Genomic DNA, 13828 nt, shown 5'->3' with positions numbered 1-13828 from the left:
CTTGGAGGATTAGCAGACCCAAAATAAAAAGCACATAAGTAACCAGGAGGGAAATATGTGTGAGGGGTCTCTTAGTGTAAACCAGGGTGCCTTCTCTCCTTATCTCCTGTTTACCCTTGTAAATCTGTCTAGCCCTAGACACAGAACAGGAGACTGTTCCCATCAGCTTCTCCACAGCTGTTCTGAGACGCCTGGGCAGCTGCTCTGTGATCTACCATGGGATCATGGAGCAGGAAGGAGGCCCCAGTGTCCCACTGCAGACTACAGGGTTCTGCCCTCAAACACTCCCCGGCTTCAGTCTACCTCTGCAGACCTTTCTCCCCCCTATGACCCAAGACATACCCTCTCTTGTCCTACCACCCAGTGTTGCAGGTGCATCCCACATCAGTGCAGTACTATTTCATGCCTCAGAGGACAGGTTTGCCCTTCACTGCTGTCACTTAATCTTTTGGGCTAGCTGAGTTTTTTTTACTGTTGGAAAAATCCCCCTTCTAGGAGATTTTCCTGCCCTTAGGGCAGACAGGATGCTTCTCCCTGCTCCAAGAGCGATGTTTATATGTGCTGGTGGGGGCTCTGCTACAGGCTTAGTCTGATCAGCCTCATGTTCTCTGCCAGCAGCAGGAGAGGGTCGTAGGTCCTTCACTTGCATGTTGCACACGCAGCCGCTGCTCGAGTGCAGCAGATCTGGGGTACTGGAGCAGGAGTGACAACATGCTGCACAACCTGCTTATGTGGGGAGTGATTACACTTTCATCTCGTGCTCAGATCTTCGTCTTTCCCACTGTGTGCACCAGACCCACTCAGTGTCTTCTGGATTTGTAGATGTGTGCCATAAGCTGAATCTGGGAATCTGAATTATTAGACTCTCCAGCAACATCCTCCTCCTCTTCCTCTTGGTGTTCAATGGAATTAAGACCCTCAGCTTGATCAGCTTGGGGAGTGGTGGTGAGAGTAAAGCATTAGCATTGCATTTAGCTCTAGGACAGTGGCAAAGATAAGGTAGTGTTGGGTCAGACAAAAGCTCTGTGGTGCTGCTTGGCTCAGGGTGGGTCCTTTCCTTGAAGTGGCTGTGAATGAGAGCTGCTTCTCGCACTCGTGTGTAGCACTGGCAGCCTTAGTGGATCCTCTCTCTCTGAACTCAGCTCCTGCAGATACTGAAAGGAAAGGGAGAAGGAGCCTGGCGTGACTAATGGGCTTCAGAGGCAAGTGCAGCAGGATCTGGGCAGAGTCTATTGGGAAATGTGGCAGCTGAGTGTGTGTTTGTTTTTTGTTTAACTTCTAATTATTTAGTTATGCGCTTTGTCTTTGGCGCTTCTGGAGATTAATTCCAGCAGAGACTCCAGCCTGCATCAGCAGTTTTTAAGTTGTTCTATGAGACACGTGATGCCATTTGGAAAAAAAAAAAATCTTTCTGTATTAATTAGAAGACGCTGTTGTAAAATTTATGTCAATTATCTGTCACTTTATTATGGAGAGGCAACAGCCTCTTTGTAGTAAAGGCGGCAGCAGCCTGTTCATTACAATTAGAAATGTTGCTATTCAGTTGAATTCCCTAGAAAAAAACACTTTGGGACTATGAGTAGCTTGTGCAGATTGGTGGGGGCAAAATGGGAAGATTTGTACTAAACTTGGATTGGACAAGCCATTTTGAGGACCCCAGTGTAAGATGCACATCAGACTTTTTCTGGAGTAGGAAAACCCAAATGCCTTTTTCCTACAGCCTCCTTTTGCTGAGCTGAGAGGACAAAACTGCTGTTTGCTCATGGTATTTTGGCCTTTTCCTAGGGTTCAGAGATGGGACTGCCTCAATTCCCTCCATGATACACAGACTGTGATAGGAACTCCACCACCTTTGTAGAGAGTACAGGAAACATTTTTTTTCTCTCCCACCCCCTGCCCATGGCCCCTGTGCTGTGTCCCTGCAGTAGGACTGGTGAGTGATGGTCGTTATGTACCTCGTGTCACACACTGAGTGTGACGTCTGCGCTGTTGGCGAAGGCTCCCTGGTGCCTAGGGCTGTACCCTCTGCTTTGGTAGTCCAGCCCATGACCCACTGTGCCAGATGCTGCTGATCAGGATTGAGCTATGATGTTCTGACTAGTTGTCTTGGTCAGCTAGTCCCCAAAGACCTGCTGCTCTGCCCTCTAGGATGGAGGGCTTGATCTGGAGAGCCTCCCTGTGCCCCATCCTTGTGATCTGCAAGGCTTCATGCATGGGTTTGGTGTGGGCACTTCAGGCTAGCGGGTTTTTCTTTTTTCCTTCTGCTTAGTGCAAGATCACAGAATCAGTTCTTTTCCAGCTGCTTTGGCATCGTCGTAGCTAATGACTATCTTTTGGGCATGAGAAGCCCTAGTGGCGTTGCTGGCTGATTGCATTCTTGTCCTTTCCTGCACTGATTAGAAAGACAGTGTAGAGCCTTGTTTTCCTCTTCTTGCTGTCTAATTATCCATGCATGCTTCCCAAAACCTGCATGGGATTTGGGATTTCAGAGCTTTTTTGTTCTGCTACTAGGTCTGTGGCAGAGTGGAGTGAATTGGTGGAGTTCTCTAAATTTTATGGTTTAGTAACTCAGGCTGTATTTGCAGATGATGAAAGATTCTGCAAGTTAAAGAGCTACTAATCAGCGAAGTGTGCTTTGTCTGCCAGATAGATGGGCCCTAGTTCTGTGTTGCCCATTAGATTTTATTGTCAGCTTAGTTTCCTTCCTGGCTATGCTTTTATAGGTGGGCAGGATGGGGATCAGATACTACTGCATATGATCCCATAGTTTCCCCAGAACAAACTATTCCAGAAGGTCCAGTCTCTTCTGCACTCAGTGCAATAAGTCTGCTCTGTTGAGGATCAGTCAGAGGGAACAGCTGTGGCACAGTGAGGAGAAGACCGTGTAGGTGATGATACGGCAAAGCATGGACTGTATTGAATGTAGAAAACAAAAATTTCAGGGCAGGAGGAACTGGTTCCAGTGCTTGTGGCCAGGATGTGCTGACTTTTCAGAGGTACTCCATCCAGCTGAGGAGGGAGCAGTGAACTTGGGACTGCAGGATACAGCAAAGTTAGGAATTCAAAACCTCTGTAAAAATAATCCTGTTCCTATGGGTGTAGCAGCATGGGATGGGTGGGATTCTGCAGAGGGCTGAGCCCCATGTTGGCTGCTCTGTTGGATGCCACCCCCTTTTATATTACCCAAGGAGGATGCGTCTGGTCCCAAGCTGTCTGTGTTGGCAGGGAAGGGGGGTAACGGGGCCTGAGCATCTGTGGCTGCAGGAAGAAGATGGAATCATCCTCACTGCTGCATGAAGTACTCGCTGTTCGGAGCAGTTCCTGATAGGCTGGGTTTGGAGGTGCATGCACACTGGACTGAATTGCTAATGTTTCTCTGGAACTTCTATAAAGCAATCAGGGAGCAGTGGAGCAGTGGGTTAATTTGATGACAAATTGTTTTTAAATTACAGCAGTGCAACTCCATGGCTTTCTGGGATGTTGCACTGAAGTAAATGGGAGAATGCAGCCTCTGGGTCTGGTGCAGGTAGCTGCAGGGAGAGAAATTCAGCAGCCTTCATTTTGCTTGTATTGGACCATGTCTGAGTTGCTCACTTCTGTCCTCTTGGTTTTTTGAGATTCTGATCCTCCTAAGGTAACCTACAAAAAGAGATTTAGCTTGCGACTCCTTTTCATTTAGTCTTTTTCCTTTGTAAAGACTGAGTAAAAATTTTTTTTAAAGTTTGCCCTGTATATTTATCCTTGCAATGTGAGGAATGTCACATCTTATCATCCCTGTTGCTTGCTGAGAAGCTCCTTGGAAGTCATCTACAGTCCATTTTCCTCTACCCTTGCCTGACATTAGAAGTGTTGTTTTCCCAGCTGGTTGTGAGGTTTTAAAAATTGAACAACTTTAAAATGAGCATAGAAGAATTCAGCTAAAAGTCCGTTCCCTTTTAAGTTATTCAGACTTCACCATCTTGGAATCAATGTTTTCTAGTTTTCCTTAGAGACTTCCATGAAAAGCAGGTCAGACGACCTTAAAAGAGAAATGCTTCAATCTCAGAATTAAATTCTTCTAAGTCTTTTGTAACTGATGGAAAGATGCAGATAAAGATATCATATGTTTAAGGCAAAAGGATGTTGTTCTTTCAATAGTTTTCTTGAACAAAAGTCAAAGTAGTGTGTAGTTAAAAAAAAAAAAAAAAAGGGGGGGGTGATGGAGGCTAACATGCAATCCTCTGTTGCACAGAGGGTGTGAGTTTTTGTCACTTGTGTAGAAAGATGATGCCTTTCAAACCATCATACTAGATACTCTTAATACCTTCTGCTGCTCTTCACTTCTCTCTATCTAGCATCTTAAAGAGCAGATGTAACCATCTCAAGAATGGCAGGTCCTAATCTCAGTAACAGTTCCCATCCATTACAAGGTATGAAACAAAATGATCTGTGAGTGGGTTTATCTCAGATCCCACATAGCGTTTTTCCTCATTAGCAGCAAGAAAGGGAAATTATCTGGTAGTGAAGAGAAGCTGTTTATTTTTAACTTACTCTTTCTTTTTAAGTTATTTCATAATTGAAGGAGATAGGGAGTGCCAGACAATGAAAATACATAGATAACGGGATAAGCTGATCTCAAGCTCTTTACAGAGGATGTGATAAGGAGTGGATAACACAGTACAGGCTATTGGGCCTTTTGCTCCTTCCCTGTTGTCCTACTGGAGCATCAACCTTAATCCTTTCCCTTTCTCCTCTCAGAGGAGATAGAGGAGGGCTGATTGAAAGGGTGCTGCTTACAAGACTTGCTGCTCACCACGCTCTGAGGGTGCCCCTGTTGAGTGTCTGAGGACACCTCTACTCAGAGCAGGCAAGGAGGAGTCCTGCTGCTTCACGGAAGAACGTGTACATCTGTTGTCTGGGCACGCTGACGTGGCACCATGCCTGGCTGTGTGCATGGGGGCACAGGCGCGTGCAGAGGAGTAAAGAGGGACACAAGGGAGGGCTCCTGTGGAGCGGGACAGCCCTGGGTAAAATGCCTCTGCTCTGTGAGTTACTGCTAGAGAAGCCTGTTCTGCTCCTCACCTTTCAAAAAGGGTTTCTTCTCTGCATGTTATTAATCTTGACCACTGTGCATTCCTCAAAGTGGCAAGAGGATAGCCCTCTGATTCATGCAAGCTGCTAGATACTTTACTGCTCAGAAGAAGGTGCATTATACTATTACTCTCCATCCCTGCTGGATAGTTGCATCCCAGAGTAAGTTATTCCCATTCCAGGCCTGTTTCATTCATCATTGCTCTTGGCTCTGATGCTTTTCACAACCTCTCCTCATAAGAACAAGAGGACATGACCAAATTTGTAGATGGGTGTTATTGCAGGACTCTTCCTCTCTGCCAGCAGAGCTGACAAACAGAATTAGGAAATCAGTCTGTCTGGAGTGGAGGCTGCATGCTCTTGCAGCAGCAGGATACTGACAGGCTGTTCTCAAATAACCTTACAAAACACCAGTTCTTACCCCTGTCTTGCCTCTGCAATGCTAGAGGACAGCTGAGCTGCAAAGGGCTGTGTGACCATCTCACTTTTAGGCCCCTTTTTCCCCCAGTCCATCATTTGGATGATGCCCTTATTAAACCCTGTGGTCTCTCTCTTAGCAGGACCTCGGGTCCTACCCCATTTCTAAGTGTTTGCATGAATGTCTGTGTCCTGCTGTCATGTGCAGAGTTTGGCGGAGAAAAGCCGGGGAAAAAAGCTTTTGAAGGAATCCTAAGCAAGTTACAGAGTGAAAGATAGAAGGGTACAGTTCAATCATGTAAGGGGGGGGCAGGAGCTGCCAACTGGCTAAAAGGACAATTGAGGGTAGCATTTACATTGTGAGGAGGACAAGAAGAGAAGTAGAGGGGGTCCCTTATTGTCCTGGTCACAGTTTGTTGTCTTCAGCCCTCTGCAATACCTTTCTTAGGATTTCAATTGAGCTGTGAAAGGGCAGGGCCCTTTTCCTTCGCACCTTGCTCCCCATGCAGTCCTCCTGGCTGAGGCTTTTAATGGGCAGGGGCTACTGTAATGCAAACCTCATATGTTGATATTCTGTCTGTGCTTCTGTTTAGCTCTGAGATCAAATGGTAACAGCCTAAGAAAAGAAGTTCAGGTGTTTAAGAGAATTGTTTTGAGCATATGTTTTGCCCAGAAGTGCTGAGCTGTACGGTTCCTGGTAGGAAGATCATCATTATTTACCATCTCACAAATGCTTTGAGGAGCAAGTTTGTCCATGCAGTGCTATGAAGCTAAAACGCATTGTGGGAGCCACCCTTGGTGTTCCCTAGTTAGGAAAATGAATAGTTCAAAAGGACGGAGAAGTATAACTACAAATTTACAAGCATAGCCCTGTGTTGGGAGCAGAGTGAGGTAGTAATGTAAGCTGGAGTGCTTCAGTTGCAGTGAAGGCAGGTAATAAAACAATACCTACTGGGCAGGAAGACCTGGATGTGATGCTCCACCTGTTTCTAATACCAAAATTCATAACAGACTTGGTCTTATCTTACTGTCTATCAAATTTTTTCCTATCAGCAGAGAAGTGCAGTACTCTGCATGGACGCTGACCTGAGCAGCTGCAGAAGCTGGCAGTTAAGCAGATTGTGAATGGTGATTAGCAAGCCAGGAGGGAGGTGTGCTGGCAAAACTAGCATTGTGGGACCAAGGGGTCAGACAGACCTGTGTTTGTGTAGTGCCTATTGTGTTACATTTGGGTGTACACATGGTAATTAGCTCCTTCATTTAATAAGATCATGTCTGCTTTTCCTGGTGACAGGATAGTATTTGGAAAACTGCTGCTGTCGTGGTTATAGACTGATACTCTATTCTTATGAATGGAGAAACTCTGTAAATTTGAGTGCTGTTCCTTACTGGCATTAGGAAGATTTCTAGTGCCCACCTCCGTGTTGTTACTCATGTTCTAAATATTGGCCGTTAAAGCCATTTGTGTTGAAAAACAGGTGCCAGAGCTGTGATTTATCTCAGCCTTGCTCCTCCTGTGCTGAGACATCTGTGGATACTGACTCCTCTGCTGTATTTGGTTGTCTCTGGCAGGTTTTGGAAGTGGTACGGTCCAACTATGACACACTGACCCTGAAGCTGCAGGATGGACTGGACCAGTATGAGCGCTACTCAGAACAGCATAAAGAGGCTGCCTTCTTCAAAGAGCTGGTAAGCTGCCCTGATTGTACAGAAAGAACAACCCCTTTCCAAAGCTTTTGCTTGTGGCCTGTGCAGTGGCATTTGGGGTACTGAGCAGCCCTGTACCTCCACTGAGCTGCCTCTGGAGATGGGGCGGCAACAGGATCTGAACAGACATTGTGTGTCTCAACTGATCTGAAAGCTCCTGCCCTGCAGTGCCTGGCTGGGGAGGAACCATCAGGCTGCTCAGGGTCAGCAAATGGCCAGTCAATCTCTGTCCCTTCTTTTCGCCATGGTGATCTAGCACACTTTGTAGTGGTAAGTTTGCATGGTGGAAAAGCAGAGTGCTCCTGCCTTGGGTTCATCAGGCAGACCAACTTAAAGTCTTTTTACGGTTGTTAAGGGGCCACAAAGCATGGGGCTGAGCAGAATATGTGATGCCGGTCCAACACCTACCTGCTCGTTGCTTTCCTCCAGCCCTCGCAGAATGGGGTCCCCAGCAAAGAAAGCAAAAGTGTTCCCTAGAAATGGCTTCTCCTGCTAGACGAGAGGTCTAATGGTGCAAAGCTCCACAGAAATAACAAAACTATGACAGAACTGAATCCAAATAATTTGGATTGGCAGTTGTATTTTTCAGTAAGCCAGCTTGCTCATCCAGCTCCAGAGAGCTGGGGCACAGTGATTTGGTGAAGGTATTTTCTTGCCCAATGGTTGCCCCCTACCAGGGAGCCAATGTTTTTGTAGTGGCTAGTTATCTCTGAGGGGAGTCTTTTTTCCTCGCCTTTGAGTCATTACTGCTTCAGTGAGGGGAGAGATCTCTAACTCTGGCAGCTTTCTTCACCAGTTTGAGAGCTGATTCTCTCTTCCAGCTCTGTCCTTGCTGATTGATGAGTAATTGATGCCTGCCCACTCCATCACGAGCCTGCATGAGTTTTGGAACGTTATGCCTCTCTGTCTCCTCTGCTCCAGAACAAGCATGCCTGAATTGCTTTTGTTTCCTTCTACAGGATGCTTTTTAACCTTTTAATGGTTTTAAGGTCATCACATTACTGCCATTGGGCAGAGTATGGGCAACTATTGCTTGTGATCACTGTAATGCCATTTTTTGGTGCTCTTCTGTGCCTGTTCCTGTCTCTCTGGTTTGCTGTCTGGTATCATATCTGGAATACGTACAAAGAGCTTTGGCTATAGCCTCCATATGACATAGGTTTCTCCCATTACTGTACCCTGGAAAAAAGGCACATTCATGTTTGTTGTCATCTGTTCTGTCCCAAGGGCTCCTGCTCCCCTCAGCCGGTTTCTCCTTCCCCAGCCTCTTGGCCATGTGACTGCCTTGCTTCCTGCGTGCCCCACTTTCCACCTGGCCTGGCAGAAACACAGGCTGATCATGCTGATTGATTAAAATGGCACTCTTAGTCCTAAGAACCTCACAGCTACAAAACACTTCAGCTAAAATTTTCTTCCTAGCCTGATGTTTTTTGCAATCCCTGTGATCCTTCCCAATTTTATGTCATTTAAGAATCTGCTTAGCATAATCCAGTCAATTCCTCTACTCCCTTCTGAAAATTACCAGTCCAGGTGCCCCTGGGACCCTCTCCTCAAGAGCATATAAAAGCCTGAATAATTACTGTCTAAATGTGCCGATTGACCCAGTTGTGAATCTGTTTAATCCACATTTCTCTAGATGCACTGAGAATTGGGACCCTATTAAATGTTCTTTACTGATAGCTACAGAAAATCCCCTGCATTCCATTAAGCTGTTCCCTCCACAAAGAGAAATCAACATGATATGATATGATTTGTCTTCAGCAAACCCAGCTTGGCCCCCTGTCCTCTGCGCTGTTTTGCCTCTAGGTACGCAGAAGCTGATGACTTTATTAATTGTTCTAACAACTCATCAAGGACTACCATTAAAATGCTCTAGTCTGCACTGCCCTCCCTGTGAACTCTTCAAAATAGGTAGTTGGCTTGCTCTTTTCCAGGCCTCTCTATCTTTACTTCAGCCTTTGTCGCTGGTCTGATGTTGGATAACGTTTCTCTGCCCAGTGCGTTGTGTTTTACTGGTGGGAGTTGCAGGATTTGACAGAGGGGGCAGCATGAAGTTGCTGCAATTTTCATGTGCTCTGCTAGAGGAGCAGGGCTGGGGGTGACCTGCAGGTTTCCATCAGGCCTCCTGAACAGGAGCTGTTTGCAAATACGCCTTCCAGTTTCTCCTTGGTTTACTTATCCCTCTCTATCCGTGTGACTGCATTAAAGCAAATTCTTCTCAGTGGGGAATGACATGCAGGAACCATTTTCCTTTTTAGCCTTCTTTTCATCTCTCTATGCTCCCATTAAGTGGGTGAGCTGAAACTTCCCCAAGCCATTCCCTTGGCTCCTTTATGTGTAGAAATCTTGTTCTTACTCCGTTGACATGCTTTGCTAATGCACTGCTTTGCTTCTCTTGCTTTGCCTCTGCGCTGCTCTTTCTTGCAAATCCCAGAGAAAAATCTCCTTTCTTCTCCCATTCCCTTTTCAAAGAAGTTTTCAAAGGCCTGCGATACTGCAGCCACATTGTGGTTGAAGGTGATGTGCAGAGAGTTTTATCAATTGGGTTTTCTGGCCTGTTATGCTGCCTTTGAGGGGAATAAAGGAAGGAAGTTTGGAAGTTTCCTAACAGTTTTTCTTTGAAACCTTGGGTATGTCATTTCAGGTCTGTGCTACTTTTCCTAGAGGGAGTGGTATGGATGTGGGCTTTTGGAGCCTCACATTGCAGCTGCAGGAATGTGTAGAAAGGTTCAGCATCTTTCCAAAATGTTCGCTGTCTTTACAGTTAGATAGGTTTCAACAGAGTCTCAAAATAGTCTGATTAGAGATTGATTTCTGCAGAGGAAATTACACTAATTTGACTTTTAATTAGGTATAGTAGTCAGTGTAAACCTTCCTCCGATTGTACGTGTTCCTTAAGAGTGGCTTGTTGATTGGAAACAGGTTTAATTGATGTGACTTACTCCAAAATAGGAGTGCCCTTACAGCATTGCACAAGTCCAGCTATAATGATACAAACCCTATATTAAATCATGTTTTCCTCACATAGCTAATGCTCCCTGATTCATTCTTTCTTTCATTTGCTCATTGTTTGCTCTGCAGGTGATGTCAGCATTTCATGAATTTCCCATTTCTTCAAAGTCTGCAGGTTAAATGTGACCTGAGTTGCTAACAGGGAGAAAAGAAATTTTAGAATCTTTCGGCCCCAGCGTGCTCCATACAGAAGCAAGAGAGGACACAGGCTCCACTTTTATTTCCTTGTAAAGTAAATGTTAAAGCTGTGAGCTTACTTTTTAAGGCTGTTTTTTGGCCCCTTATATAAGCCACTCCAAAGAGTTCTGGTAGCTTTCACATTGGCAGCCAGACCTGAACTCCTGCGCTCCTCCAGTTAGGAGGACTCCTGGGGTGTAGCCTCACAAATGGAGCAGCTTAGCCAGGCTGCAGGAAGCATCTGAAGTTTCTCCTTGTTATGGGCTGACACCCTCCTGTGTCACTGTCTGCTCTTCCAACTCCAAAAAAGAGATGAGCCCCAGCTCCCTATGCTGAGCCTTGGTGCTGGAGATAAATTGATTTAACTCTAATTTGGGCTTTTCTTACCTTTTGAGCTTGTTGGCTCAGAGCAGGGGAAACACTGCGAAGAGATTTATGGAAATGACAGGGCCATCTTGTGTGCTGTAATCATGTCCTCTCTTCTCTCAAACTTGTGTTAAAGCAGATCCAACTCCATCTAGACCACTCTTGACCAAAGTATGTGTTGAAGTTCCTCTTAAAACCTGGAGTTGTCTTGAAGGTGGTGATACCACCACCTCAGCCCCAGGTAATCTATTCCACTTCTTCACAACTCTTAGAGTTGGAAGTATTTCCTCTTTTCCAATGTAAATCTTCTTAGTTTTAAATTAAGCTAAATATTTCTTGCCCCATCCCTGGGGAGCCAGAGAAATATTACTCACTGTTCTCTTTCTGACCTCATTTTACATATGGGAGGGTGTTTGCTCTGTTCCTCCTAAACCTTTTTGCAGACTAAACCAGCTGAATTTCTTGGGCTCTGCCCTGCAGCTACAATTTCTGCTGAGCCCTCTGCTCTCATGGTGTGTCCCTCCAGCCTCCCCCTCTGGGCTTGTAGGGGCTGACACCTCATCCTTCCTAGAGACCTTGGATGTTTGTGAACTGGACATCATCTACTACTGATGCCTTGGCCCTGGCAGCAGTTCCTGAGGCCAGGACCTCATTTCTGATTTTTCTTTCTGCTGCTGGGACCCATGGGAATGCTGCTGGTCAGAATAGGGGTATGAGCTACACCCTGCTTTGGGCATCCCTTTTCTGCAGGCAGTCGCACTCTTGAGGGCAGAGGACTCTTCATGCCTCTTTAGCCTTGTGTTTGCCCCTTGTCAGAGTGGGCTTGATCACTGATGTGGGGAGCCATCGGTAGGAATGGGACAAATCTTATCAGCAGGGCTCCTGTCTCCTAGAAGAGGGACAAAGCCCAGTGCAAACCACTTAAATACTCTGACTTTAAGCACAAACATTTGTGCTTGTTTGCTCAGGTTGTTAGGGTCTGCGTTAGCAATGAGGCTCACTGGGGTTCATTTCACAACTTTCCCTTTTAACCTTCCATGTTTTGATTTGTTTCCCCCTGTCTTTTACCCATTCTGCCCTTTGGGAGCTTTCTGCCCTTCCCCTCCTTTTCACCAGGACGGCAAGTGGGACCCTCAACTGTATAAACACTAACTTGCTCTTCCAGCCCTAACTGTTCTATTCCTCATTCTGCTTCTATTTAATCCCCCAATGCTTTTAAAAGGCATGAAACACTAACCAGGTCAGCAACAACCTTATCACAGGCTCCAAGTCTCTGGGAACTGTAATCCCATTGTTTGGATGAGCTTGTGTCAGTTTTGCTTTCTGTCACTGCTGCACAGTCACTGACACAGATGATGTTTGACTTTGTTTTCTCGTTGCCGAGCACAGCTGAGACTGAGCCCAGTCTGGGGCCCGCGTCTTCGGCCAATGCGTCTGCACACACGAAGGGGGAAGGGAAGCTGCTATGCAACAAGGCTGTCCAGTTCCTGCTTGCAGCCTGTGCAGGTGACCATAAGCCTGGGCATCGTTAAAAGGATAAGGATGCTTCTTCAGAAATAGCTGGTGATCCAGTGTAAGGCACTCAGCACAAAATGCACACAGCTGGCTCCAAACCCGTGGAGCCAGCTGCGTGCATTTTCCACCAGCTTGGGCTATAACTCATGTTTACAGCACAGTAGCATGGCTTCTCTCCTTTCCTTGACTCCAGATTCTTGGCTCTGCAGTGTAGCTATGCCTGGTGTATCAGACTTGGAGCAGGATAGTGACTGTGCCCTTGCATTCAGCCAGAACACCAGCTAGCACTCCAATGGGCGCTGGCAGAAAATGCTCTTCTGATTGCATCCTAGAAGTGCTGACTTTCCCCATCCCTTTGCTCTAGTACAGGAAACTCATCAGGTCATGCTAGCTCATGCATCGAGGCAGAGAATTCTCTCTGATCCCTGCCTCCCTGGGAATTTGCTCTCCTTGCTAGGACGTCACTGCAGACACTCCTGTTATTCCAGCAAGCAGCTTATCCTCAGGGATTTCTTGCTAAGCTAGAACCTCAATGAGAATTGGCTGCAGCAAGTTCTCTGAGGCTATTACGGCATGCAAAACAGTTCCATGCTGAACAAAGAAGTCGGCAGTGTCAAAGTTGCTGTGCTCACTGGGAGCAAAGAGAAGTCTCTTGGCTAAATTGTCTTGTTTTGTCTTTGTCAGGTTCGGTCCATCAGCATTAACGTGAGGAAGAACCTTGCTTTCAACACGCTGAGCCAGGAACTCCTGCTGAAGGAATTCTCCACGATCTCTTGAAGCTGGGGCACAACCGCTGTGCAGGGCTGACCAGAGAAGGGCCTGTCTGGGCAGGGACACTACAGATCTGCAGCCGGTTGCACCTTGCCTTCCGCCTGCATAGTGGGACTGCATTTCTTCTGGGGGGGATAGCCTTGCTGCTGTGTGTTTGATCCCAAAGGCGTGTGTTTCAACAGGACTGTGGCTAAGGAGAGGTGATTGCCATGTTGAGGAGGAGGAGGAGGGAGCAATTTTGCAAGGTGCCATGGGGGTGGGCAGCTGTTCCTGTCGAGTAGCAATGGGAGATTCCCTCTGCAGCCTCAGGGAAGATGCAGAAAATCTTTGTAGCAGAGCTGAGGAAAGCTCACAACCAAAACAATAAAACCAGTCCAGTTGTGTGAGGCAATTCTGGGTTGAGATTGCTCGCCTGCTCTATGGGAAAGCTCTCTGCCCAGCTCTTTACTGGCCCAGTAAAGGCCATTTTTTACAGTCAGCCTGGATCAATCCTTCCTCCAACACTGTAGGTCAAATCCACTGCCATCCTGCAATTGGTTTCAATATCCTTGGGAATGGTTTGGGGATATAAAACAGATTCCTTAAGGAGCAGTCCCTGCTTACTGTTGGATCCTGGTGTCAGAAGGTATAGATTGAACCAAGTCCTCAAATTACTGGAGGAGAAATTTTGCCTCCAAGGTTGTTGACTTATAGGATTCAGTCTGAGCCAGTATGCAAGGATATGGGTCATCAAACAGAGCACTTTGTAATTCAGACCAGCTTTGGTTGGGGTCACTGTTGCTTCCGGTAGCTC

At 46.4% G+C, this 13828-nt stretch overlaps 1 protein-coding gene across 3 annotated transcripts in view; it reads left to right on the top strand.

Annotated features, from left to right (window-relative positions):
• Positions 1-13426, top strand: part of ARMH3 (armadillo-like helical domain containing 3) — a 126800-nt gene extending 113374 nt beyond the window's left edge. For 2 of the 3 annotated variants that reach the window (XM_026069579.1, XM_026069580.1), the window contains exons 25-26: positions 7060-7176; positions 12949-13426. In XM_026069579.1, coding sequence (XP_025925364.1) covers positions 7060-7176; positions 12949-13041 — 210 coding nt within the window. In that variant the 3' untranslated portion in view covers positions 13042-13426. Of the gene's footprint in view, positions 1-1785; positions 1880-7059; positions 7177-12948 lie in introns of those variants that run through there. The other variant, XM_026069581.1, reaches the window with a different exon arrangement.
• Positions 13427-13828: the final 402 nt, after the last annotated feature.

This window comes from Apteryx rowi, unplaced genomic scaffold, assembly GCF_003343035.1.
Source record: "Apteryx rowi isolate R43461 unplaced genomic scaffold, aptRow1 scaffold_3, whole genome shotgun sequence".
Taxonomy (NCBI): domain Eukaryota; kingdom Metazoa; phylum Chordata; class Aves; order Apterygiformes; family Apterygidae; genus Apteryx; species Apteryx rowi.
Note: the sequence above shows the minus strand (reverse complement) of the source record. Positions and strands in the feature narration are given on the sequence as shown.